At 35.2% G+C, this 26,373-nt stretch overlaps 1 protein-coding gene across 1 annotated transcript; it reads right to left on the reverse strand.

The window, feature by feature from the left end:
• Positions 1-1,913: 1,913 nt before the first annotated feature.
• Positions 1,914-22,049, reverse strand: LOC129289800 (regulatory-associated protein of TOR 1-like). Its single transcript, XM_054926566.1, is given in 25 exon segments — positions 1,914-2,688; positions 2,818-2,902; positions 3,177-3,262; positions 3,495-3,593; positions 3,717-3,862; positions 3,949-4,073; positions 4,747-4,861; positions 4,951-5,256; positions 5,405-5,630; positions 5,633-5,994; positions 6,444-6,633; positions 6,740-7,096; positions 8,001-8,111; positions 8,213-8,274; positions 8,277-8,295; positions 8,861-8,962; positions 9,151-9,229; positions 9,317-9,461; positions 9,583-9,737; positions 9,899-10,056; positions 10,174-10,290; positions 12,931-13,089; positions 13,175-13,257; positions 19,048-19,150; positions 21,394-22,049. Coding segments are annotated over 25 exon segments (4,029 nt in total). The 5' UTR covers positions 21,694-22,049; the 3' UTR covers positions 1,914-2,349.
• Positions 22,050-26,373: the final 4,324 nt, after the last annotated feature.

The raw sequence follows: 26,373 nt of genomic DNA on the forward strand, positions 1-26,373 counted from the left end.
GAAATACCAATCTTCAATACCAACCTAAGCTCAATCACTTTTTCTTACAATTTTATTGTATGACTCATGAGCATAATCACTTTGTAATTTGTACAATTCTGAATATTCACTTTATTTTTGTAAATAGGAACTAAGGTACTTCTCATTTCAGATATTTTTTTTGAATTGTAAGATTTCATTAAATAACTCAACCACCACACCCTCTCTTCATTTAAACTTTTTCACATTTTAATAAGGATACAATCAGGTCCATTAATTCTATTATTTGTCATTTTCTTAAGAGCTTTGTTTACTTTACTATCGTGTATCTTTTGATAGAATGACAAATTTTATCATTATTGCGTATCTTTCAATAGAATGACAAATGTTGTTCTCTTTCATAAGTTAATAAGTCCTCCAAGCTATTAGATGAGCTCCCTTAATCATTGTAAAGTTTGTAAAAGTAGGTCATCCATCTATCTTTAATATCACCATTTGTAATAAAAAAATCTTCCTTCTTCATCCGTTTTGCATCTTATCTGTTCCAAATCTTTTGATTTTCTTTGCCTAATCCTAACAATCTTATAAATTTTTTGTTTTCAACCTTTGTCCTAAGACCTGGTAAAACTCTTCAAATATTTCAAAATTGGCTTTATTTAAAGCTTTCTTAGTTTTCTTTTTAGTTATACGATATCTTTCCTAATTTTTAATATTATTGTATAAATGGATGGCTTTTAAAAACACTCCCATGCTTTGAATCAACCTCTCCAACCCTTCTCAAAACAATTTAGTAAGATCAACTTTTGCCTCAACTTGAGATAAACGCTAGTAATATTAACAGTCTTATGTCCAACGATAATTTTTAAAGAGATAATTCTATCTTAAATTTTATGAACTTTTATTATATTCTTCTTCTACTCCTTATCAATAATACTTCCTTTCCCTGCATATCAAAGATGGAAACTTTTAATATCCGTAGTTCATTCACCGACTCATTTAGTTTCCTACATGTATAAGATGTTAATTCTTCTATGAATCATAATTCTACCAATGATAGTGATTTAATATCAGTTTAAATAAAAAATTGAAAAAAAAAATCACTTTACATCAGAATTTGGAAAAGGAAAGTCTCCTCCCTCATAACAGTTACAGCCTCGAAAAAGAATTTTCCGCTCTTGTTTATTTTTTGTTAATTTCGTGCCACAAAATTAGCAAGTCAAATTATGGAGTTTTTTTTTAAATTAAAATAAGACTTAAAGACATTTTTTTTCTCTAAAGAATAGTGGGTATTTTGTACTGAAAACAAGCAATATTCTCCATAAACAATTTTTTTCAAGAACAAAATCGTATTTATGTTAGAAACCCATCATTTTCTTTATCACCAACTGACGTGAAATAGTTGTGAAACATGCATACAGTGACAAGACATTCTGACTCATTTTAACAATCTAATGTGGGCCAAAAAGGTAGTAAGTGCAATGATAATGACAGATATCACCTGATTTTATCATCGAAGCGGCGGAAAAAATGTGTCAAAATGCAAAGCTCTCACTGTGCACGCGTCCCGCAACAATTCAACATCAACTGATAATGAAGATAACGAATCTATAACGAAAGGAAAATTTTGCTCATAAAAAAATTTATAAAAAAATATTATCCCACCATTTAATACAATAGACTAAGCACTTCTCAAACATAAAATTAGGGAAAAGTAGTCCTTCAAAATAATTAAGAAACCTTCGACCTACATTTGACGGCTCTCTTTCAAGACACAACCCTTCCTGTTGATGCCACGGCAGAAATTGCCAAAGGATAAGTAATTTGTCAGGAATTCGAAGGATGCGAACTTACGGATCCAGACCAGTAATAATAAACAGTACTTCGCTCATACCGGAATATTGGAGTTTACTACCACCGGAACTGGGGCCCACCAATTTAACGCAAAGAGCCCAGATTTTCCGGACTCCACCACCTTCATTATCCGCCAGAAACAATTTCAATTATGAATTCTGAATTACAGATTGGAAAATAGGGTGAGAAATGACACACGAGCGAGGAAAAGAATAACATTATGAGGATATATATACACACATTTACCAAATTGACATTATTTGCCTAAGCCTCCAAACTAACAAACATACGCAGGACTTTCTTCCTGCCGAGTGCAACCCTCAACAATGGAGACTAATGAATAGATAACGTATACACTAATTAGCAGAATCAACCAATATTTCCGAACGTATTCACACAGGCTGCGGATTGTGGAATCATCACATGGTAATCCAACTGCAAGTAATATGCGTGGCCGTCCTCAAGTATGTTCTTGAACCACCTAGGTGCCAATGAAACTTATCATGGAGACGCGTGGATTCATCTTGCTTGAGTGTTATCGTCGGCATAGACAGATACACACCCATCCCCGGCACCAGCAGCAAGCAATAATTGGTATGGGTGGAAATTGAGGCAGCTTACAGCACCAATTTTCTGGGCCATTAGGGTAGGGTAGTATCGAATTGTGCCAAGTATATCACCCTCCAGGCTGAAGACTTTGATTATTTGTTTGGCCGAGCCACTCGCAATAATTGGAGCATGTCTATGTACAGCTAAAGCTGTAAGTGAGCCCCTGTGAGCTTCAATGGTGAGATAGGCACCGTTGTGATTTCTTATATCAAGAAATTGGATATCTCCGGCCTGAGAAGCACTAACAATCTGAAGGAAAAATAAATGCCACATGATATCATCATTTTTTTTTCCCAACAAAATCCATGGACCATAAGTAATAATTTCATAATACAGGTTATTTACAAAGTATGAAACTGGTAAAGATCGTCGTTTTACCTTTCCCGGGTCTAGACCTGGTTGGAAGCCAATCCCGACAACTCTTTCCACTCTGTGAGTATGTGGGTGTGAAGCAGAGACAAGCCTAAGAAACATCATTGTCATTAAAGAGAAATGGCAAGGTAAGAGAGTGAGGCTCGTCATCTAAACAGAAATTTCTGCACTCTCAATTTAAATTCAATTAGAACTAGAATACCAGCGACCACTAGAATAGCAGAATATATTTTATTTTAGATGCATATTATATAAACCGTGACAATAGAGAAATATCACAGATGCTTGTGTCGCTTAATTCAACCTCATGCTGGGAACGCATTAACATTTCTCTCATCGAAGGAACTTCTATTTGAGGAGCTTACATTTCAGGTGTCCTGACATCATAAATCCTGACAGAACCATCAACAAAACCAGCTGCAAACTGGCTCCCATGAACTTTAGAAGCAGCCTGAAACAAAAATAAACCAACAAAATGACAGAATCGTGAATGTCAGACAATGCCTCCTGATAAGAATTTCAGAACAAATGCTTCTAGATTTAATTGACATGTTAGACCTAAAAAGTAATCTGGAAACCTCAACTCCCCATCGTATAGTATATGATGGTTAATTGCCATGCCAAAAAAAGAAACAAACATAGCTCAGGAATAACTGCCACTGTCTTGCAAAGGCAAGGCTTACCAAAGCTGAGATACTGCAATCTGATGACGAAGCTATAGTATTAACAAGCTGCTCCTTGTCCAGATCCCAGAGCAATGTAGACATCTTATTTGAAGCATACTAACAAATATAACAAGGAATAAGATCAAAATAAATGAATGTAACATGGGGGGCAGAAATAGAAGTTTCTTGTAGTTAATTTCAGCAGCAGGCAGTAACACGCTCTCCATTCGAATTGCATACCATGTAACCACTTTGCTGTTGCCAATCAACAACAACATTCAGACTTCGCATGCCCGGTTTATGGCCATGGATTGAAGAGAAAGCAGTGACAAGCTTTTGTTTACCCTTTAATGTATAATCTTTCCAAATTCGAATGTTTCCATCAGCTGCACAAACACAAATTCATTAAGAAAGGTAACATTACAAATCTATCTTGACAATAGAGAGTAAAACAAACAACAGTAAATGTTACATGAAGCAGACAGAAGCAAACTATCGTCAAGCTCATTCACTAGGCAGAGCTTAGAAATTCCTTTATCAGGAAAACCGTGATTGTCAAAACTGTTGAGAAGTGTAGCCTTTGCATAATTCCATATCCTGTGGGGCATTCAAACATCTAGTCAATAAAAATAAAAACCAAGGTGACATAACACAACAGAAACTACATCCACTGAGATCTGAAACCTAAGCAACAAATTGAATTCCGAATTGTTGGAAGTGGACTTGCTGCCTCTTGGGCCCATTAGGGAAGTCTGCCCTAATTACCTAATATATTCTAGTTATTAGATATTTGCTATTTATTTTTTATATCCCCAAATATATGGGATTGCTTCTGTTTTAATTCTCTTGCCCGATACAATCAGATTCGGTCGTCCCTGTAACATCTATATATGTACTTTGTTTTGAGTGAATCAACTGAGAAATACAAACACAAATAGTTTCACGAATGTTTTTAAAATGGTCTGTTTTCCAGTCTTGTCGCCTGTCTCTATCTAGTATTAGTCAAACATGGTTTGTTTTTTGGTCTTGTCTCCAGTCTATATCTAGTATTTGTCCAAAGGCTTTCAAAATGGTTTGGTCTTGTCGCCTGTCTAAATCTAGTATTAGTCAAACATATAGTGCTAAAAATAAAGCAGACACTTTATTATCCTTGGGAAGAAAGACGAAAACTTATATTAGCTCAAAAAACCACAACAACATTTAAAAAAATGATGTTATTTATAACCCCTTCCTGTTCAATACAGTTATTTATAACCCCCTTCCAGTATACCTGATCCGTTCATTCTCATCAGCAGCTATCACTATAGGAGAGAAAGGATGCATCAATGTCGTTTGTGTACCCTTTGTGTCCCATTTAGCAATTGGATTTATTAGCCTGCTAACAGCTGACCAGAATGGAATGCCATCAATCCTCTAGTTAAGAGCATTTAAACCACGTGATTGATTAAATAAAGTAAGTCAACATAAAACAAACCAGAATGTTGGCATTCTGCTATGTGCTCCAATGCAATTTTTTCCCTCTCTTCTCTTCTAGATGACACTTCTTCAAAATCATCTGCTTTGGAGAAGTGACTGCAACTCCAATTATATATAGTTGATTGTGGAATAAAACCACGATCAGAAGTTCTGCCAGAACCAAGAAGTGGATCAGCTAATCCAGAGTCTGGAGAATTCATGAGGTGGGGCCTGAACTCTAACGAGCATACTCTCCGCATTCCAGTTATGTAACTAGGGCGAGGGGGGCTCACTGGGGGAGTTCTGAAGGTTAGAGGCAAGTGACCTAACAGAACAGCATGCACAAGTAAACAGCCAGTAACAAATTGAAGACATACTTGTCACAAAAATCTAACAGGTTCAAACAGAAACTCCGACTTAAAATTAGAAATGATCACACATGAAGAAGGTAAAGGGACAACAGAGAGATCTACCTCCATTCATATCCAACCAAGAGGATGAACGAGCCAATCCCGCAAGACTAAGAGATGCTGTAGCTTCACTAGTCTGAATAGCAGCGGTCTTTAATGGTTTTGCTACTACTTGTTCAATCCCAATTATGGACAGTACCCGATGACCAAGGCTTGCAATGCGTGGAGATGGATCTTTTGCTAATGTATACATAGCAATTATACATTGTGAATACAGTTCAATGTCTAAGGTTTTGGTCCTGAGTGGTCCAACACTCCATTCAGTATTCCTGAATCAGAATGTTGAGAAGAGTCGTCTGACAATGGAGAACCATGCATCATTCCAGAACTTGCTAGAGGACTGCTAGAAGAGACTCGTCCATCTCGCACTACTATTGAATTGTCATTCCCAACCCTCAAAATGGGACCAATTTGAGATGCAATGATACTTCCATGAGGCATATGTCGGTTTTGGCTAGCATATCCACCACCCAAACCTTTCATATGCAACAATGAAGGTATGGTGTTGAACAAGGAATTTGTCTGCGGCTTCCAACATGCAGCAGCAATGGATTTTAGGTGCTTATTATGGCCAAAGGCAAAGCGTGCCAGAGCTGATGATCGCAAGCAAAAAGAGTTACCAAGATATATTTGTGATACTATTGCCTCCCCCTAAAACCCCCCAGCAGACACATGCAAAAAAAAAAAAAAACAGATAAAGCAAATGTACTCAATACTCTCACACTCTGGGGGAAAAAAATTCAAGAGAATATTTGGCAGCACAGCAACAAACATATGAAGGTTATGCGAGCTAAATCTTTTAATCATGCTGATCCGCTCCTCTCACCTTTTAACATACTGAAAAATCTCTTCAATTTTTTTCGACTACTAAGTTTTAAAACAGCTAGCTATCCAAAAAACAGTTGATTGTTGACAATTGGCAGGAATGAACAAAATGCAAAATCAGTTTAAAAATTGATACTTGTCAAATCATAAAAACATGCAAACCTTTAAAAATGAGCAATGAAAATGGATTTATAATCTCTGATCCTTGATCACTTACCAACAGCTACCTCTGCCCTCACCAATGGACTCCCATCTGAAGCAACACTCAAAAGACTTTTAACTATAGTAACTTCAGCCCTAAACTTTTCATCATCATCACATTCTTCATCCCCTTCAACACCTTCGCCGCAAGAGTCGAATCCCACATCAAGAAGGGTTCCAAGTGCAAAAACAGCAGAAGCCCTGACCTGAGACAACAAATTATCAAAACTACAGCATTGATCTAAATTAAAAGATTCATAAAATGATATGCATATGGTAACTTAAAAAATAATTGAAGTTACTAAAGTAAACCTCTGGTTGGGGTTCAGATAGTAGGGGTGCAAATATAGAAGGAGCATCTGCCTGCAAGCCTATTATCTGGGCCTCAGTGAAATCTTCCCAAAGTTTCCCTAGACAGAGGCATAGCCACTGAAGGAAGAACAGGCGTTCAGTTTGTGCCTCATTGGGAGGAGAACTCTGCAGGTGCCTCAAGCAAACACAGATCAGACCAGCTTCAATACAGGCTTCTTGGCCACGTCTATGCCCATCAACAATAACAGCCAAGACAAAAGCAGCCATTGCACGTTGATCTGGCGATGCTTCCACACTATCAAGAAACTTGATAAAATAGATATGACCTCCATCCTTCACTAGATCAACCTGACATGACTAAAATCCAACAGAAAGTACCCTGTCAGGAAGATGAAGCCAACAAGGAGAGCTACGCCAAATAGAAGGAAACCAAAAAGGAGAGAGATTAAAGAAGATATATGATTCTTGTAACTATAAGGTATAAATTTTATTGTGTAGTTTAAGAATATATATGGAATTAGTAGTTTAGATTACTTAGGATTGTCCGAAAATTTAGAAATTAGATTGCAGTTGTAATCTAATTGGCAATACGCAAAGTACAGTTCCGAAAAAATTAAGAACTGGGTTTGCCAATAGCAGGATTTATTATAGGCTGTTAACTAGTTGAATATTTGGGGTGGGGGCAGGGGATTAGAAATCAAGTAGCACATGCCAACACCCAACACCCAACACCAAACCTGCAAAAAAACGTCAACAGGTAATATTCATGCTAATGAGCTAAGCATGGATGATGGACTCACTAAGTAAAGCACTTGATGAACAATAATAGTTAAAGACTAATAATTTATATTAATGACAGTTAATACCTTAGAGTCAAAATTCCTCTCTAACACGATATAAGTTACAATTGTCTAGTTCCCTTAAGTGTTCTTGCAGATGTTACAAGGGTGTTTTTCATCCAAAGATAGTAATAAAATTAAGACATCATAGTAAAAGTGGGGGGATCAAGCTGTAACTTTAAAAAGTACACGTGAATAAGTGATAACTTCAGGAAAGCATCAATGATAACTTATTCTGTGGACTTTGTGAGGAATTTTAAGGTCCTTAGCAATCACTAATTCTAATTATGGATTGTTAATTGTCATTTTCCCTAAACAAGAAAACAGTTAAAGAGGGCTAAGATGTAAAGCATATACAGCAATCATGCCCCTCATAAAACATAGGTCTACTTCTATGAATAATTAAACTCCTCTAGATGTACCTTATCAAGTGCAAGAATCTTTGTCCATATGAAAACAAGAATACGACGAAGTTCAGGAGTAGTTGTTTGCAATAGCTTCAAAACATATGGAAATATTCCAACAGATAATGCCTGCATATAGGAAATTTGGTATCAAGTTATGGCATCACAAACATTCATAGGGACAATTGCAACAAAGGTTATGAATTAATTCAGTGAAGAGGAGTAATTACCAGTTCTACAGCCCATGGCCCCATATCAAGGAACCTTCCAAGGAGCCACAAAGCATGATGCTATGGCATTGACTAAGCAAAACCTGAAATCAAAATGCTCCCACATTTAAAGCATGCAAAATGCAAAACACATAAAATCTTCACACAATCAAAATATAAATTGTGTGTAGAAGGAGAAACCTTGGCTTGAGAGCACAAACAAAAATACAAAAAGGATGATTTGTGAAATAGGTTTCACAGTACACGAGACACATCATAGAAACACAAGTGTCGTTAGTCATCATACAGCTAAATAGCATATGATTATTAAATCTAAACAGGAAAAATGAATAAGACAGATCCATTATGCCATTTATCATGGAAACAAAACCCAAAATTAACGTCTTACAAGATTGCTTCTGGCTCTAGTGGTAGAAACTCAACAAATACACATTTTTTCACATTTCCATCAGAAGGACATCGTCAACAACCAAAATGAAACAATTTCCAACAAAGAAAAACACCTTATTCCATCTTACCCACCAAAACCTAATTAATGAACAGGTCCTGCCAGCTGAATTGGCAAAAATCAGGCAACCTACATAACAAAAGAATTAGGAACCAAAGTGACGGTTCCGAATGTAACATAGACCAAGAAACATGACGCACCTGAAGAACTATAGGCAACTGCTCTGGAGGTTTCTTATGTTCAGAACCATGGTCAAGCCATACCTCAAATGCTGTTAACTGCTCAGTGAAGAATGTACTTGGCTGAAAAGAAAACAAATATATTCAACACCAAGCAAGGCCAATCATGATGAAGAATGATCGATCCTAGGTTAATTTCATGATGCTTAAATACCCGAGCCATGAAAAAAAAATTAAAAAAAAAACTCATAATATGCATTGCCATTGCCAGAAGGAAACTGACTTTAGTAGCATAACAAACTTTTTTATACCTGAAATTCTACATTAGGATCCTGAACTAATGAGGGGAGCTGAGAGAGGCAAAGCTCAGCAGCCATGTCCCAAGCATCCCTGCAGCATTAATTAATAACAGTAACATCATTAATTTTCTCACATTGTACGATAACATGAAAATCATCTTCCACGATAGATAGATACCACATATGATGCTGATGGGTTGGCGGCAATGTTGGATGTGAGACTGGAGAACAATTTGCAGATCGCATGATTCTCTCAGCAAGTAGGAAGTTTCGGAATAGACTGGCAACAAGCAAATCTTGCCTGAAGAGTCTCTGAAAAAGATCTGTAGAGCAAAACTAAATATCATGCTAAGACACTTAAATATTGAATAGATAAAGTGATGGATTTCAAGGATATGCCATGCTAATTTCCTAAGTGGAGCAGCTTGGATGATTGGGACATACCATGAGGAAGAACATTCCAGGCAATCGTGTCAGTTACTGCTGTGAAAATCCAATTCAATTCACCTAAAAGCGTCTTTCGATCATTTGGCCGGCCAGGGATCTTATCAATAAGTGAATAATCGAGGGAATCACGAAGCAATGAACGAGTGCAAAACCTAGGGAACCAATTGCCACACAATGATTTATCAATAACAAATGTATGTCTAGCAACACATAAATTCTCAAGAATTAGAAAAAAAAAAAGCAGATTATAAGAGAAAATAAATTAACATGAAAGTTTATCAAATAAGAAAATAAATTATAAGAGAAGATTCACCATCGCAATGCCATCTTGATGGGCGTTGTGAGGCACGATGTAAACACATCAGCTGGAAATTCTGCACTCTGAGGCAAAGTCTCATGTGCTTCACATGCTGCAAGCAGAATGCAATCCCTAGCAGATCCCGAACTAGAAGCATCCCATTCATGGAGCTTCTGGATAACAAGTCCATCAACCAATTTGACATTAAAAAAAAAAAAGACAAAATCAATTCTGTGTGTTCTTAGCTATCTTTGCACACATTAATGCTAGCTATGGCTCAGCGTGGGTACCTTGATGAAGGCATTAACAATCATGCCAGCAGCAGAGCAGTCAAATACATATATCGATGGGGTCTTCAGCCAGGAATCAAGGTCGTTGATTGGTAATGGAATATACTGTGTATAACTCTGCAACATGAACTAGTGAAGAATGAGATCATGAGAGTAGGAATTATGAAGTTCTTTTATTCGCAAGAGTATGACATATTCCAGAGTCTGATCAGTCATAAGGAAAAATGTCTACTATAAAAAATTTATCATAGTAGAATTAGAATATTTGTTTGCCTGAATAAGGATTGGTTTAAATTTACTACCCATTTATTTTGTAAGTCATTGTATTACTGACTCCTGATTTGCCCCTCTCTCCTCTCACATTTATAGTTCCTCCTCCCCCATTCTCTTAGTTCTCTTCTTTCCCTCCTCTTTTTTCCACTTAGCTTTATTCGTGTGGGAAAAGCTAAATAAATTTTATTGGCGGGCAGGCCCAAGAGACATGTGTAAAGATGCTTTGACAAAAATATAAAATATAACTTTGAATGTGAGAAAATTTTGAGAGCTCACACGTTTCAATACTAGTTTTTACCTTTTTTGGTATTTTGATTTGATTATTATGAAGATAATTGACTACTCAAAAACTATTAGCATTATTGGCCTTTAACCATATAGAAGGTTGCGAAGAGGAAAAACAACAAAGGAACAAAAATTGAAAAGTGTTAATGAAACTTAAGTCTATCACTATTTAAAAGGAAAAAAGGAATTTTACCAGAAAAGAATAATTATCAACCAAGAACTAGAAATAAAATAGTTATACATGAAATTTAGAGTTAGTTGACAGAGCAAGAATTACAAGTTTGCAAAGGATTGTAAAGACATAAGTCAGGACACAAAAATGGTAAAACCACATCATCTAAGAATTGCTACACTAAAGCAAAGATCGAGGGAGAGCCGGGAATAAGGGCCAGGCCTGAAGGGCTGAGCTTAGAGGCCCTGTTTAAATAAGGGTTTGGGCTTTGAAAATAAATTTTTTTCAAGTAATCGAACTTGAAGGCTTGGCCCTAATAAGCCCTGTGAAAAAAGGCTCAGGCTTGGGTAACCCTTCAAGTCCTGTTATATTATTATTATTATTATTTTTATTTTCTTTGGTGGAACATGTATTTGAAGCTAATGACCTGCTCATCTGATCCTACACGTATTATATTATTATTAATTTTAATTTATTCTAAAATTAATTTAATATAATTTAATAAATATCAGTGTATAGTATAAAATTCTTGATATTTTTTATTTTTTTATAATTATTATGTTTGTGTATTTATAAAAAATGAATTATTTTTTTACCAAGATTTAAATTTTATTACTAGACTTCTAAATGTGTGTTGTTTAATTTTTAAAAAATTATGAGAATTTTACTTTTTTTTAATTTTAGAATATTTTAATTAATTTATAATGTTTAATTTTATTTTTATTTTTTTTAATTTTTTGAAAAAGGGCTTGCGGGCCCGGCCCTGAGCCCTTTACATAAGGGCCGGGCTTGAGAAATGAGATTCAAAATAAGGAACCGAGCTTTAGGGCTCAGGCCCATAAAGGCCAGGCCCACCTGTATTCCCAACTCTAGTTCCTCTTGTGCCTCTCCCGCATTAATATGTGAAATAACACTTACAAGGAATTCCCCCACTTTCATGTTGCTAAGAATTTCATATCAGTTAGGAATTGGTTGATGTTAAGAAAGAAGTGAAAAACCTGCAGCTTGGCTGACACAAGAATCTTAAAGCTTAGCACAAAAATTGGCCAAAGCCTAGCACATTCCTATTTTTCAATTCACAGGTCAGAATCAAGCCCAATTTAGCTAGAAAATTTGCATAGCAATTTGAAGCCCAAAACTTGTGAGAACTGAGCAACTGATCAGTAATGCAAATATTAGAGCATCTAATTTCAAAAGACTTTGGCGTACAAAATGGGATGAAATAGAAGGAATGGAATGAAAAAAAAAACATTATTGTGGATGAGAAATGTCTTTTCTGCCCCTAAATAAAAAAGGTACTAGAATAGAATAACTACTTTAATTAAAACTAACAGGTTTATAATAGATATTGCAAAAGAAAAATTACTTCTCATTGCTACCATAAAAGGCACAAATTTGATGATCATTTTTCTATAACTAGTAATGAAATTGCAAACAATAGAATCTTTAATTAAATACATCGGTTAGGGATGAGTGGGCCCAGAAACATGAATTAGTTTGCCAAGTACAAAATTAAGATTTTAATATTACATATTTCTATTCTATGGAAATTGTGTTATAATGACGTTATTAAATCTATGTAACCAACCCCACCAAGTGAGACAAGACTATTTGATGTTGTATTGTTCTGAAAAGCCTACATTAAAATTTCATCTATTTAGTGTAACACCACATTCTTTCATCTCTAAGTATGGCTAATCCATTTTTCATCTGTTGTCTAAGCCATTCTACTTAAAAAGTACAGGATGATTTTTATTCATTATCATCATCCACCCATTTTCAACATTTTCATTTTCATCCCTGCCATGCAAACTAAACTATACCCCCGCCAAGCAAACAAAACTATATCTGTGGTATGAGGGAACTTCAAAGAAAAAATTTTCCATGATAGATACATATGATTTTCAGGCACCCACCATCATGAATTTCTATCTGTCTATTGACCTAACACCACTTGCTCAGAACCAAAGAAAAGGTGATCTCTCAAACATTGAACTTAAATTAAGAACTAAAAGGAAGATTTTAACCTTGTTGAAGACCCAAATTTCCCCATTGGCAGTTGGCCTGGGCACGCCATGTCCATTGTAATGGAATAAAACTCTCTCCATCTTTGCATACTTACGACATGTAGTGCAAAGCTTCTTCACCTCATCTACTGTAGGATCAAGTTGACACTTATAACGTGCCTGTCAATATACCCAAAAATTGAAGTGATAAATCACCTTCAAAAGGTAATATGAGATGTGAGGTTAATTAGCCAAATGTCCCCACCTTTGGTTGCCACCTTTCATACTGACTACTTAAGGTTTTTCCAATTGATTCCAATGCCTTTTGAGGTGCCATGGAAAAAGGATCTACAGTATGATAAAGAAAAGAACAGGACAAGAAAGAATCAGACTTGATCAACGAGAAAAAAAATATGTCAACAATAAATCCCAAAGACCCTATTGTTTATTTGGTTTTAATCTAAATAATCGAAAAAAAGATTTGAAATTCATTGAAGTTCCCAAGTATGACAATCCTGATTGTAAATAAGTGGAGTTTCAATCACTTGTATTGCATTCCTCTGCAATTAACAATACATTAATACATTTGTTGGAAAAAAAATAAAAAAGGAAACAATGCATTATTATAAAAAGGAGATAAACATTATTAATTCAGTTCAGGCTACCCATATACCAGCGACATCATTATATTCAGCTTTAACAATTTATCTAGTATTACTCATTAACAAATAAGAAGCATACAAATAACACAAAGATGATAAAATTAGAAATAAAAAATGTCAAAACTCAAGAACTAGTTGAACAACAAGTATGAACCATGGTGCAATAAAAAATAAGCGCAAAGAAGATGCAAATAGACAACTGCTTTACTGCTAAATAGGGCACTAACAATTATTTGTCTGGACTGATTAGAAATGGGAACCAGTAAAACCAAGTAAAGAGTTTAGGACAATAAAGATGGAGAAACAGTGAACAGAATAATATAAGTGTTGGATAAGGGCCTAAGGTGCCATAGGCCCATATCGAGATTAGACTTAATTTTCCTCATTTAAATAAGATCTGCAATCTGTTATTAATATCTGATTTTATCTCTTATCAGCATCTGATTTGATTTGCCAAAATTATAGGAGAGATATTAGTGATTTGTGTAGATTCTCTTCCTCTCATCTCTTCTGTATATGTAAACACTTCTTATGAATAAAATATCAAGGTGTTCTACCCTAATTATAACATGGTATTAGAGCTTTGGTCTGTGATCAATGGCATATAGGGCAGCTCTAACAAACCAGCCACAAGTCTTCACCACAAGTGATGGCCCAATATCATCAGCCAAAGAAGACTAACAAGGTACTGGTTTGAATGCGCACAGCATGAACTCTCCCTTCGGGACGTTGAGTTCAAGGAACGATTCGTTCTCGCAAGCTGTGATTGTTCATCAACTTAATGGCAACAACTACCTCCAATGGTCGCGACATATTATGATGTTTGTTCAAGGAAAGAATCGCGAGAAATACCTCACAAAGAATCCTCCAGCAATTCCAGATGCTAAGTTCAAGTCTTGGTGGGCAGAAAACAATATGGTCATGGCCTGGCTCGTGAATTCTATGATTGTCGAGATTGGCGAAAATTACCTATTGGCAACTACAGCCAAAGAAATATGGGAATCTACAAAGCGCACCTACTTAGTCAAGGAGAACACAGCTGCCATTTTTCAAGTGAAGCAATTGCTTCGAAATCTCTTGCAAGGAGAGCAATCTGTCACTCAATATTCCAGTGCTCTCATGAGGCTATGGCAACAAATTGATATTTACGAGGTCCATGAATGGACTTGCCAGCAAGATGGAGAGTACTACAGAAAGATCGTTGATCGAGAAAGGTGCTATGAGTTTCTACTTGGACTCAATGACTCCTTTGAGGATGTCCGAGGACGTATAATGGGCATGAGGCCTCTTCCATTACTAGAAGATGCCTTTAACATGCTCAAATGCGAAGAAAGTCAAAAGATTTTGACCCAGGAACATTCTACGCCTTCCTCTACTTCACTTAAAGGTTCTGCACTTGCTGTCAAAGGAAATCAAGGAGATATGAAGGGTAAGAAGTCTGGAAGGTGTGATCAATGCAATAAAAACGGACATACTCAAGAAACTTGCTGGAAGTTACATGGCAAGCCTCAGAATTTCAAACAGAAAGGCAAGGGACTGTCAGTGACCACAACAGAAGCTGAAATTGGGGGATTAAGCACTAAAGAGCTGCTGGTCTTAAGGAAAGTTCCAGAGAAACATTCTGCGTCTGCAAAAATATGTGAGAATAATACTCCTTCTGTGACTATGGCACAAGCAGGTACAGCTTTAACTCAAACTTTTGATAGTATGAAAAAATCCAACAATATTTGGAATGTCGACTCTGGGGCATCTGATCATGTAACAGGTTTTAGGAATTTGTTTTCTAAATTTAGTGAATTTTCTAAGCATGAGACTGTTGAAGTTGCAAACGGACAATACGCTGAAGTACTCAAATCTGGCACTGTGATAATCTCTAAAAATATTGTGTTGAAGGATGCGTTATATGTACCTGAGATTAAGTGCAGCTTATTGTCTGTAAAATGTGTGGCATCTAAATTAAATTGTCGCGCTATTTTTGACAAAAGTGGCTGTGATTTTCAGGACTTGGCCTTGGGGAGGATGATTGGCAATGCTAAGGAGAGAAATGGGCTCTACTATATCCATGGATCTTCATCAAATAAAAGTTATGGTGTTTTTTCTGTTATGTCTCATGAAGACTTGATGTTATGGCACTCTAGGTTAGGCCACCCTAGTCCACATTATTTGCAATTTTTATTTCCAAATATCAATAAAGAGTCAGTTTCTGAATTTCATTGTGAGACTTGCCACTTTGCTAAACAAGTTCAAAATTCTTATCCATCACAAATACACACCAAGTCACCCTTTTGCTCTCATCCACAGTGATGTTTGGGGTCTATCCAAATTTGAAACAAATTCTAAAACAAGATGGTTTGTAACATTTATTGATGATCATTCTCGCTTGACTTGGGTATTTCTGATGAAAGAAAAATCAGAAGTTTTCAATATCTTCAAAAACTTCTATGCCTTTGTTCAAAATCAGTTTCAGACTTCCATAAAAATTCTTTGAAGTGACAATGGGAGGGAATATGTGAACCTGAATTTTCAAATTTTTTTGAAAGAAAAAGGCATACATCATCAAACATCTTGTGTTTACTCACCCCAACAAAATGGCATGTTTGAAAGAAAAAATAGACATTTACTTGAAGTAGCTAGAGCTATTATGTTTGAAAGTCATGTTCCGAACAAATTTTGGGGGATGCTATTCTTACATCCGCTTATCTTATAAATTGCTTACCCTCCAAAACTTTAAATTTTGCCATACACTTTCAAAAGTTTTCGGAAAGTTTTCCTAACTCTCCTCTTACTACCAACATCCCTCAAAAGATTTTTGGGTGCACAGCTTTTGTTTATAATAAGGAAGCAGGAAAATTGGATACTAAAGCCATAAAATGCATTTTCTTGGGTTATTCTTCCAGTCAAAAAGGGTATAAATGTTTTTCTCCTATCACCAATAAAGTATATGAGACCATGCATGTTCACTTCCTTGAAAAACAACCCTATTACTCCAAATCACCCATTCAGGGGGAGACTACTGAGAATAAATCTGAGAATAAATGGCTGATTTGTAATGATCATTATAAATATTCCAAATCTGGACAGAAACAGGATGTTCCCCATATATCACTAGATGACACCTTTGAACATACTGATTCCTTTGATTCTACAACCTTTCCTCAATATACTGATGTTTCACCAAGAATCAGTTCAGATCCTCACCAAACAGACTCTACAAATTCTGGAAATTCCAAAAACAGATCAGATTTTCAGGATGTTAACCCTCTTGAACCTCTTAACCTGTTCCTTGATGACCTCGAAACTAGGGTGGAGGAACCTAATCATGCTAGTGAACAGGACCATAACAGAGAAAGAGCTGAACCCATTTTTGTTCCGAAGCAAAGCCATGACTCCACACCTGAGGTGAGTCTTGAAGACCTACAATGGCCTATTGCTCTTAGAAAAGGGAAGAGGAGTTGTACCCAACATCCCATTGCAAGATATGTTTCCTATAAGAAACTTTCTCCCCATATGAAGACATTTGTGGCAAATGTTGAACAAGTGAAAATTCCTAATAGTTTTGAAGAAGCTATAACTGATCATAAATAGAAGCAGGCTATAGATGAAGAACTAAGGGCACTTTACAAGAATCAAACTGGGAAGGTCACCAACTTGCCAAAGGGAAAATCTATTGTTAGCAGTAAGTGGGTTTTCACTGTGAAATATAACCCTGATGGAAGTATAAACAAATATAAAGCTAGATTAGTTGCAAGGGGTTTCACTCAGACCTATGGTATAGACTACCAAGAGACCTTCTCCCTTGTGGCCAAACTCAACTCAGTTAAGGTATTATTATCACTTGCTGCTAATCTAGATTGGCCACTTCACCAATTGGATGTTAAAAATGCATTTTTAAATGGTGATCTGGATGAGGAAGTATACATGGAGATTCCTCTTGGTTTGAGAAATTCTGAAAACTCTCATAAAGTTTGCAGGTTGTACAAATCGCTATATGGATTAAAGCAGTCTCCAAGAGCTTGGTTTGACCGATTCTCTCGAGCTATCAAGTCCTGGGGATACAAACAATGCCTAGCAGATGACATGTTGTTTGTCAAGCATTGGGGAGAAAAATTAACAGTCCTTATTGTTTATGTGGATGACATCGTGTTGACAGGGAACGATGTGGAAGAAATCACTAAACTAAAGGGAAATCTGGCAGCAGAATTTGAGATTAAAGATCTTGGTCCCTTAAGATACTTCCTGGGAATGGAAGTGGCAAGAACACAAAAAGGGATTAGTGTATCACAACGGAAATACACTCTAGATTTATTAAAGGAAACAGGGATGTTGAGGGCAAGGCCTACACACACTCCAATGGAACTAAATCAGAAGTTAACAATTAAACCAGATGGCACTGTAGTAAACAAAGAAAGATACCAAAGGTTAATGGGAAAACTGATTTATTTGTCCCACACACGACCTGACATATGCTTTCCAGTTAGTGTTGTGAGTCAATTCTCTAGTGCTCCTCAAAAGGAACACATGATAGCAGTTTACAGGATTCTTAGATACTTGAAGAAGAATCCTGGACAAGGACTATTTTTTTCAAAGAATACCATCAGAACTGTTGAATTATTCACTGATGCAGATTGGGGAGGCTCAAAGAGTGATAGAAGATCAACTACTGGGCATTGTTCTTATGTGTGGGGAAATTTAGTGAGCTGGAGGAGTAAGAAGCAACCAGTAGTGTTAAGAAGTTCAGCAGAATCAAAGTACCGAGCCTTATCACTAGGAATATGTGAAGGAATGTGGATCATTCGTCTCTTGAAGGAATTGAAGATTGATCTGAATGGTCCGATTAGTATGGTATGATAATATGTCAGCCATAAAGATCGCTAACAACCTTGTACAACATGACCACATGAAGCATATGGAAATGGATAGACACTTCATCAAAGAAAAAAATTGAAGCTAAGGTGATAGATCTATCTTACATCCCTTCAGGGAACCAGATTGCAGATATTATGACCAAATCCTTGACCCAAAACAAATTTGAAGGACTCAAAAGCAAGCTAGGAATGATTAACATCTATTCGCCAGCTTGAGGGGGAGTGTTGGATAAGGTCCTAAGGCGCCATAGGCCCATATCAAGATTAGACCTAATTTTCCTTATTTAAATAAGATCTGCTATCTGTTATTAATATCTGATTTTATCTCTTATCAGCATCTGATTTGATTTGCCAAGATTATAGGAGAGATATTAGTGATTTGTGTAGATTCTCTTCCTCTCATCTCTTCTGTATATGTAAACACTTCTTATGAATAAAATATCAGTGCTGTTCTACCCTAATTATAACAATAAGGAACCAGAAACAATTTCCAAACATACTGGAGCACCACAATGATGCCCAAGTCCCAAAGCCAAATTTGAACTTAATTGTATAAACCAGAGAAAATTAAAACTAAGAATACATATAAGATCAGCAGATTGAAAAGAGACCTATCCAGCACTCCATTCTGGCACAGGGAGATATCTTAATTACATCAGGTGGATCAACACTAATGTTTAAACATAATACTAGCGCTACACATCCCGTCTTCATCTGCACCACAAAATCAGGAGTTAAATCAAAGCAGACTTCTCAGCAAGTATAACATCTATAAGCATTTCTAAAAGCATTACAACATCAAAAAGAAAACAAAAAACACTTTTTCATGTTTAGTAGCTCATAAGAAAGGCGGAGGAAAAGGTAATCATGGAAAACAAGAAACTTATTTATTATGTAATGCCCTCATTAATATTTCTCAACAGTATGTCACTTTTTATTGATTTTTTTATGTAGAGGCGCAAGGATCATTTCTCACCACGTTCTCCTTCTCTTCCACATTCCAACCTGGAGTTTTTGCGTACCAAACATATCCTTAGTTTGAAAAAGTATTGTGATTAGGAACTATTAAACATAAAATGTCAGTGAACTTTTGTCTCCTCATAAAGGTACACCAATTCATCAATTTAAATGAGAAGAAAATGTTGCATGACTCTAAACAGTGCAATCCCCCCTAAAAAATAAATTAAACAAAAGAACACTACAGAACAAAACATTTATGGGAAAACCAAGGGAGGAAACCTTCAAAGAAGAAGGCAACTAACCGGGTTCCTTACATAGAACTCAAAAATATCATTATAAGCAAGACACCAGGCAGTCTCAAGATAGAAGTCACCAGTGGCTTGGAAAATATGAGCATGTTAAACTTTCTAAAGATAGCACCAATTTTCAGTTTCTTAAATGAACTTCTCCTTCATTAACAAGTCACATCCATTATGTTGAAAGAAAATTCAGTAGAAATGAGTACACTAAAACATAATGTTATGTGATTTTCATTGTTCTCCCAGAGATGTATGAATTCACTAATACAGGTGGTAGTCATCACTTCACTGAATCAATTGCTTACAATCAAGTAGCCTCATATTAATTTGCAAAAAGCAAATGCAGAAGTTTTAGCTTGTACTCGAGAGAAAGGTTACTTGGTTAAAAAACTGCCATCCAATAAACAAAAACAAATAGTTTGATACAATCAGACTATGGCAGAGGATCACTTGTGTCCCAAATTTAATGAGGCCATTTCAATTCAAAACAAATTACAAGAAGCATGCGCACTTTTTTATAGTTGTAAATGAGTATATGTGGCATTATATCATTTTCTGACAAATTGACATACTTCTTTCGTTAAAAATATAAGACACTTTTAACAAAATCCCAGCCTCCCAATATAGTAGTTATTTATTTTCAAACTAATACCATCTTTCCATGTTTACCCCTATTTAATAGGGTGTTTCACTCTAAAATAAATATAAAGTAATTTTTTCATTAGGGGTACTTCTAGAAAACATGGAATGATTATACCTTGAAACACTCAAAATGCTTTACATTTTTTAACATACAACCCCTCAAAATGACTTGAATTTTTGAACGGAGGGAGTAATTATTTGTCTATTGAAAAGTTGTGAAGAAATGTAATTGACAAGATTCAGCAGCCAGGATAAACAAGAAGATTCAGGTACTTCTCACTACTGTTTACAACCAATTGCCATCTGATACTGCACTATATTATCACATTAGTCCGACTCCATCAAATCAAATTCTTACAGATGGCATTCTAAAAAAGGGGAACTTGAAGAATTTTGAGCAATTATAAATATGAGTAAGTAGTTAATGATTATTAATCATTCAAATATCCCAGGAAGCATCAATCATGCCATGCTTAAAGTTTTTTCACTCTTGAAATGAAGCAAGTGTACTAATATTTGCCTGCTTCGGTTGAAAAGTCAGAACCCATTCCAAAAAACAAAAAATCAAAGCAGAAGTCTTATCCTCCAGCAAATCTATCCAGTTTATAGTGAGTTCATAAGCCAGGCAGGACCCCAGAAATTATAAATGTAGTCTTAAAAGAGCCTCCATGATGCACATATTATACTTATGTTTATTTAATGAAATTTGAGTTTTCAACAGGTTGAATGCTACATCCTCACAAATATTTCATGCCTACACAAACTAAGGCATTTAACCACTTTATTGGCCGAATGAATTGCCTTGATGTCAAAGAAAGCGATCGCCTCATTTACATACACCAGAAAATTTGCGATATCATCACTGTTAAGTGAGTATACCGTTAACCATCAGGACCCCTAAATGGCTCGGAACTGCTCAATGATGGTAACAAATTATATCAACTGTCCACTTCAACAATGAAGTGGTTACATGAGCAATTGAGATCAAGAAATGTTGCTCATTCTTTAATTCTGAGCTGCTATCAGAAAATAATGAATTGAATGGCAGAACCTTACTCTTTCCTTGGGTCGCCATTTCGAGACCAGCCCACTTTCTGAGGGACCGGTGGGTACAGAGGTCTCAAACGCCTCGTGTCGAAGCTCACGTAATACAGCAGTTTGTGGTAAATAGGCCATGGTGGTTGAGGTGGAAAGCGAGGCATTAACATAACTGCTACTCGCAGCCTCCGTATTCCTTCTGTGCGAGCTCAAATCACTATCTTCAGGGGTTGATGATACATAATCGTCCAGGTGGTTCGACACCACCACGACCGAGGATTGAGAAAATCGAGATGCCATTAAGTCACCCAATGCCATCCAAATCCAAAACCCTTGAACAACAAAAACAACCTACCTCTGATCATTCAGCATGGTCCTAACCGGACAACCATAAACAACGCGAAGAAGAAAGGTGAGCTCTATCGAAAGCTTTATGATAGGGGAAGCTGGGAGAGAGTGCCGCGAGCTAATCGACAAAGCCACTCAACCAGCGGCGCATAGAGATTCGCGAGAGGAAGGAGAGGAACTCCAGCTCGAATAGCGTTGGAAAACGAGAGGACGGCGTCCGAAAACCCTAGAAACCCTAGATAACGGAGAGGACGATGGAGGCGCATAGAGCAGTGGCTGACTGGCTGCACTCTCCGGTAACGCAATTTTCTGAAGCGAGCATAAAATAAAATTAAAATGAGATTTTCGGAATTGCATGTGTGCGCTCGCTTTGATGTTATGCCCTGTTTGGTCTTCCCCTCTTCTTCCATTATCATCGTCAATTTATCGTTATTTTGTTAATTAATACTAATTATTAATTAATTAATTGTTAATCGTTAATCATTAATCGAACTAGCTGGTCCACAAAATCATCATTAATCGAACTACCGTGCAACAGTACCTTTTACATTACATTTTTACCATTAACTTTTACCCTAATTATTTAAGAATATTATCTTAATCTTTTTAATATTTCAATCATGTTGAAATATATATAAAAACATAAAAATAAAATCATGTAAAATTATTGAAAGAATAAAAAATCACCCATCAATCATCAATCATTGTATAATTTTTGTTGAAAATTAGTATATCAATAGAATTTGATTATATCATCACTCACCTTAAACTGCATTTTTTTGTGCTAGCTTTTAAAATGTTTTTTTATAGGTAATCGTAATTTGTTAATTATTACTCAAAAGCAGGCCAATGTCTGAAAGAAATCATGCACACATAAAGCGACCATTTTAAAATACACTCATGCATTGCACGGGCAAACATTATTGTTCTAGTTATACCAAATCTAAAAGAAATTGCACCATTCATAGGATGTAGAAGTCTTAAAAATTTAAATTTGATAGACGGATGGTGTTGACTATTAATGAGGGTTTCTCACTCCTTTTAAATCCCATAAATGCAGAAAATATATTTGTAGTTTTTCAAATAAATAAATTTCTATAAAAGAAAGTGTTTCTACAATAACTCAACATATTTTTACTTTTTTGTAGAATATTTTTTTTCTTTTTACGTCAAAGTCAACTTTCACGTGGCATTTTAATTAAAAATGGGTAAAGAAGCATATCTACCTATGAATTATTTTTCAAGAAATATTAGATATTTTAAATTATGAGGTAGCATGAAAAAATCCCTCAACCAAATAAAATGTAGCAATGTTACCTTGAAGCAAATAGTTGTTAACTTTGATTGTTGTTAACTTTGATTGTTGACAAAATGCTTTGACTTTTAAATTTTATATTTTCATATTCTCACTCTCTCAATCACTCCTTCGCCATTTCCATCATTTCCCAAAAGGCTTCAACTTCTATCCTCCTAAGCTCACGTCAACAACCTCCATCTTCTTTCCTTTGTTTTCCTTACGTCCCCTCCCAAGTATGTCCTTAAATCCCTTCTCTCTCTCCAATCTTTCCTACTTCCCCTCTTCCTTAGCCTTCCTTCATCTTTATAGTCCCCCTAACAAATCCATCCATGACCTCCTCAATTTCTGACCTAAAGATGTTGACACTACCACCACACTCGCCTCTATAACATCTTAAATTTTTAATTCCAAGCTTGAGTTAGTTAACTAAGAGTATTTAAGCAAAATTAAGTGTTAATTAATTTAATAATGGCTAGTGATCGCAAGGTTTTAGATGCAGCCTTTAAATCAAGACCTGAAAGTGATTTGGGCCACATAGGCTCAAATTTAAGAAGTAATTTGGACTGGCCCATTCCTTGGCAGATGGTTGAAAATTTTAAATCATTAGTTTATGATTCGCGATCTACAGAAAGAGAAGAAAGGGAGAATAAAGTAGAGAAGGGGCAACGAGAGAGTGCTTTTGGGCTGATAAGACATGTGTCCTTTGGCATTTTGGAGGAGATTTAAGTTTGAGTTCATCTTGGTGAGTCTTCCTCACTCCTTCTTGATAACCTATTGAAATTGATGCCAATTCAACACATTTTCCTATATTTTCATTTACTATTTGGCCTAATTGTGATTATTTTGGGTTCAAATATAGGAAAATGGGCTTTGGTTGAATTTAGCTTTGATGATCAAATTTTTGGCAACTTTTGTAAAGAATATTGCCTTGATTTAAACTTTGAAAGATCTCATAATTGTATCTATTGTTTCAGGTAATGTCTAATGGGTAATCATGACATTCAAGAGCTAAGTGATGCTTGAAGGCATGTTTGGGAACATAAAGTAGCCAAAAGTTACCCATAAATGAAGACTAAGATCTTTATGCCATGTGCCACAGCGCATGCACAGTATGCTACAACATGTGGCATAAAGAAGGGGTGTTCAAGAATTGTACATGCATTGTAGCACAATGACAAAATGCTACGGCGCACTTCACAATTTTGCACATGCACCACAGCGTAATGACATCACGTCACGATGCTTGGCTTAAATGCTGCTGAGCGTTTTGAGTTGCAAAATGCAAATTAGGGTTGCATATGCTCATTTCCACGCCTCCAGTAAGGAAGACACGATTTTCAAAAGTTCTTGAAGGTAAGCTCTACTAGATTTTTAGGTTTTTAAAGGGGATTTGGCTAAGAAATGAAGATTTGAAGAGATTCAAGTGGATTTTCTTTTGTTTTTCTACTTCCTTTCCTTTCTATCTTTGTGTTTCCAATATGAGTGCCGAACAATTTGTTGTTTGTTGTTCTTTTTTTGAACATGAGAAGCTAGTTTACTTGTTTTAGGATTATTTCAAACCTTTGTATGGATTAAGACTTAATTATTCCTCTCTTTTGATAGTTAATAAGATATATGTGTTTATTTTATCCTATGCTTAATATTTCAAAGTATTTGGCCACCATTTGGATTTTGTTTATGTAAGTTGTGCTTGAGAGAGCTAACTTAAATAAAATAGTATTAAACTTGAAATTTACAAAGATAAATGGATGGTTTTTTTGGTAAAATAAAGATATTTTATCAACCCTTCACAAGCATATTATGATTGGTGCTTAAAACTTATTTTTACCAATCATTTTCAAGAGATTGTAAAATTTTAATGTTCCAAAATATATGTAATTTTGACTTGAGAAAGCTTTTTCAAATAAATTAGAATCTTATACTAGCATTTATTTTCATTATAAATTATTTTGAATTCATAATTTTAACTAATTTACTTATTTTAAAATACCTTTTTAATCTAATTTTTATACTTTCACACAAATACTAGACTTGATTTTGTTCAACCTAACTTAAAGCTTAGTGGTGAATTTTTAACCCTCATTTGTCTAAATCTTTATGGGAACAATATCTCTAGAATATTTTGCACTTGTGATAATCAGTATGCTTGTAGTAACACTTGATGACAAACACCTCTCCTTCCTTTTACACGTTCCAGAAATGAGTTTTATGGCTAGGGGATGTGATTTCGAACCTTGGAGGCTATGAATCTAATCCATAGGTTCTAATAGAATTAATGAGAGTTATTTTATACTAGTAAACCTAGTTTTGAGGATTTTACAAGGTTGTGAGGTTAAGGCTAAAATTTTGGATAAACCCTTGGCATTTTAGGAAGAAATTTGAGTTGTTAGATATTGTAATGTGGGCTATTGAGTGCTAAACAAAGTTAGGGTGCGTTTGATTTTCTCTTATTAAACATTTGGGATGGACTTTTGAACTTTTGGGATGTTAAAAGTTGTTTAGGTGATTTTTTAGGGAGTAAAATGACTTTCAAAAAGTGAGTTGAAATAGCTTTGAAATGACTCTACTTTTTGTTATATTTCAAATGTGAGTTTAAAATGTGGATGTTATTTTACCCGCTTATTCTTTTATTTAAAAAATAATTAATTCATTAAAAATATAATTATCATTTAAATAATAATAATCAGATATCAAGTTTTTAACATTATAAATTGAATAATTAATCATGTTAATTTTTAACACTAATGTATAATAAAAATTATAAATCTCTATCATATTTTTTAAAATTACAAATTAAAACAATACAAATAATTAGAGACTAATTTTTTAGCATTATAGATCAAATTTTATTTTATTTAAAATCTTTATCACATTCTTAAATATTTCAAATATATTACATTTATATAATAAAAATTATAAATTATCCTAAATCAATGTCTTTTTTAGTAATTGTACATTCAAAAGTATATTTCACTGTCATAATCGAAACAACCAATTTACCAAACTGACTTTTGACAAAATGTATCCAAACACAAATTTCATTACAACAACTGACTTTTATTAAATTAATTTTTGCCAAATTAACTTTCAGGAAATGGAGTTTTAGCAAATTGAAAACCACACATAAAGTGTTTAATTAATATAAATTTGTTATTTCCGCAATACTTTATGGTTGAAACTGGCCAGGTTCTATTTATGGAATGTTGAGGTTTAGAATCATATGCAGATTATTATTCACCAAGTGGCATCCCTCTCTTCAAACCACGCACGATGATTTAAATTTATGGATACTCTTCAATACAATTAATATGAACATGAAAGCTAGCTAGCCATCCCTCTTGTTCAATCCTCAC

The sequence above is a fragment of the Prosopis cineraria genome, unplaced genomic scaffold (assembly GCF_029017545.1).
Source record: "Prosopis cineraria cultivar Desert tree isolate PC_DT_omini unplaced genomic scaffold, ASM2901754v1 PC13, whole genome shotgun sequence".
In the NCBI taxonomy this organism is placed as follows: Eukaryota; Viridiplantae; Streptophyta; class Magnoliopsida; order Fabales; family Fabaceae; genus Prosopis; species Prosopis cineraria.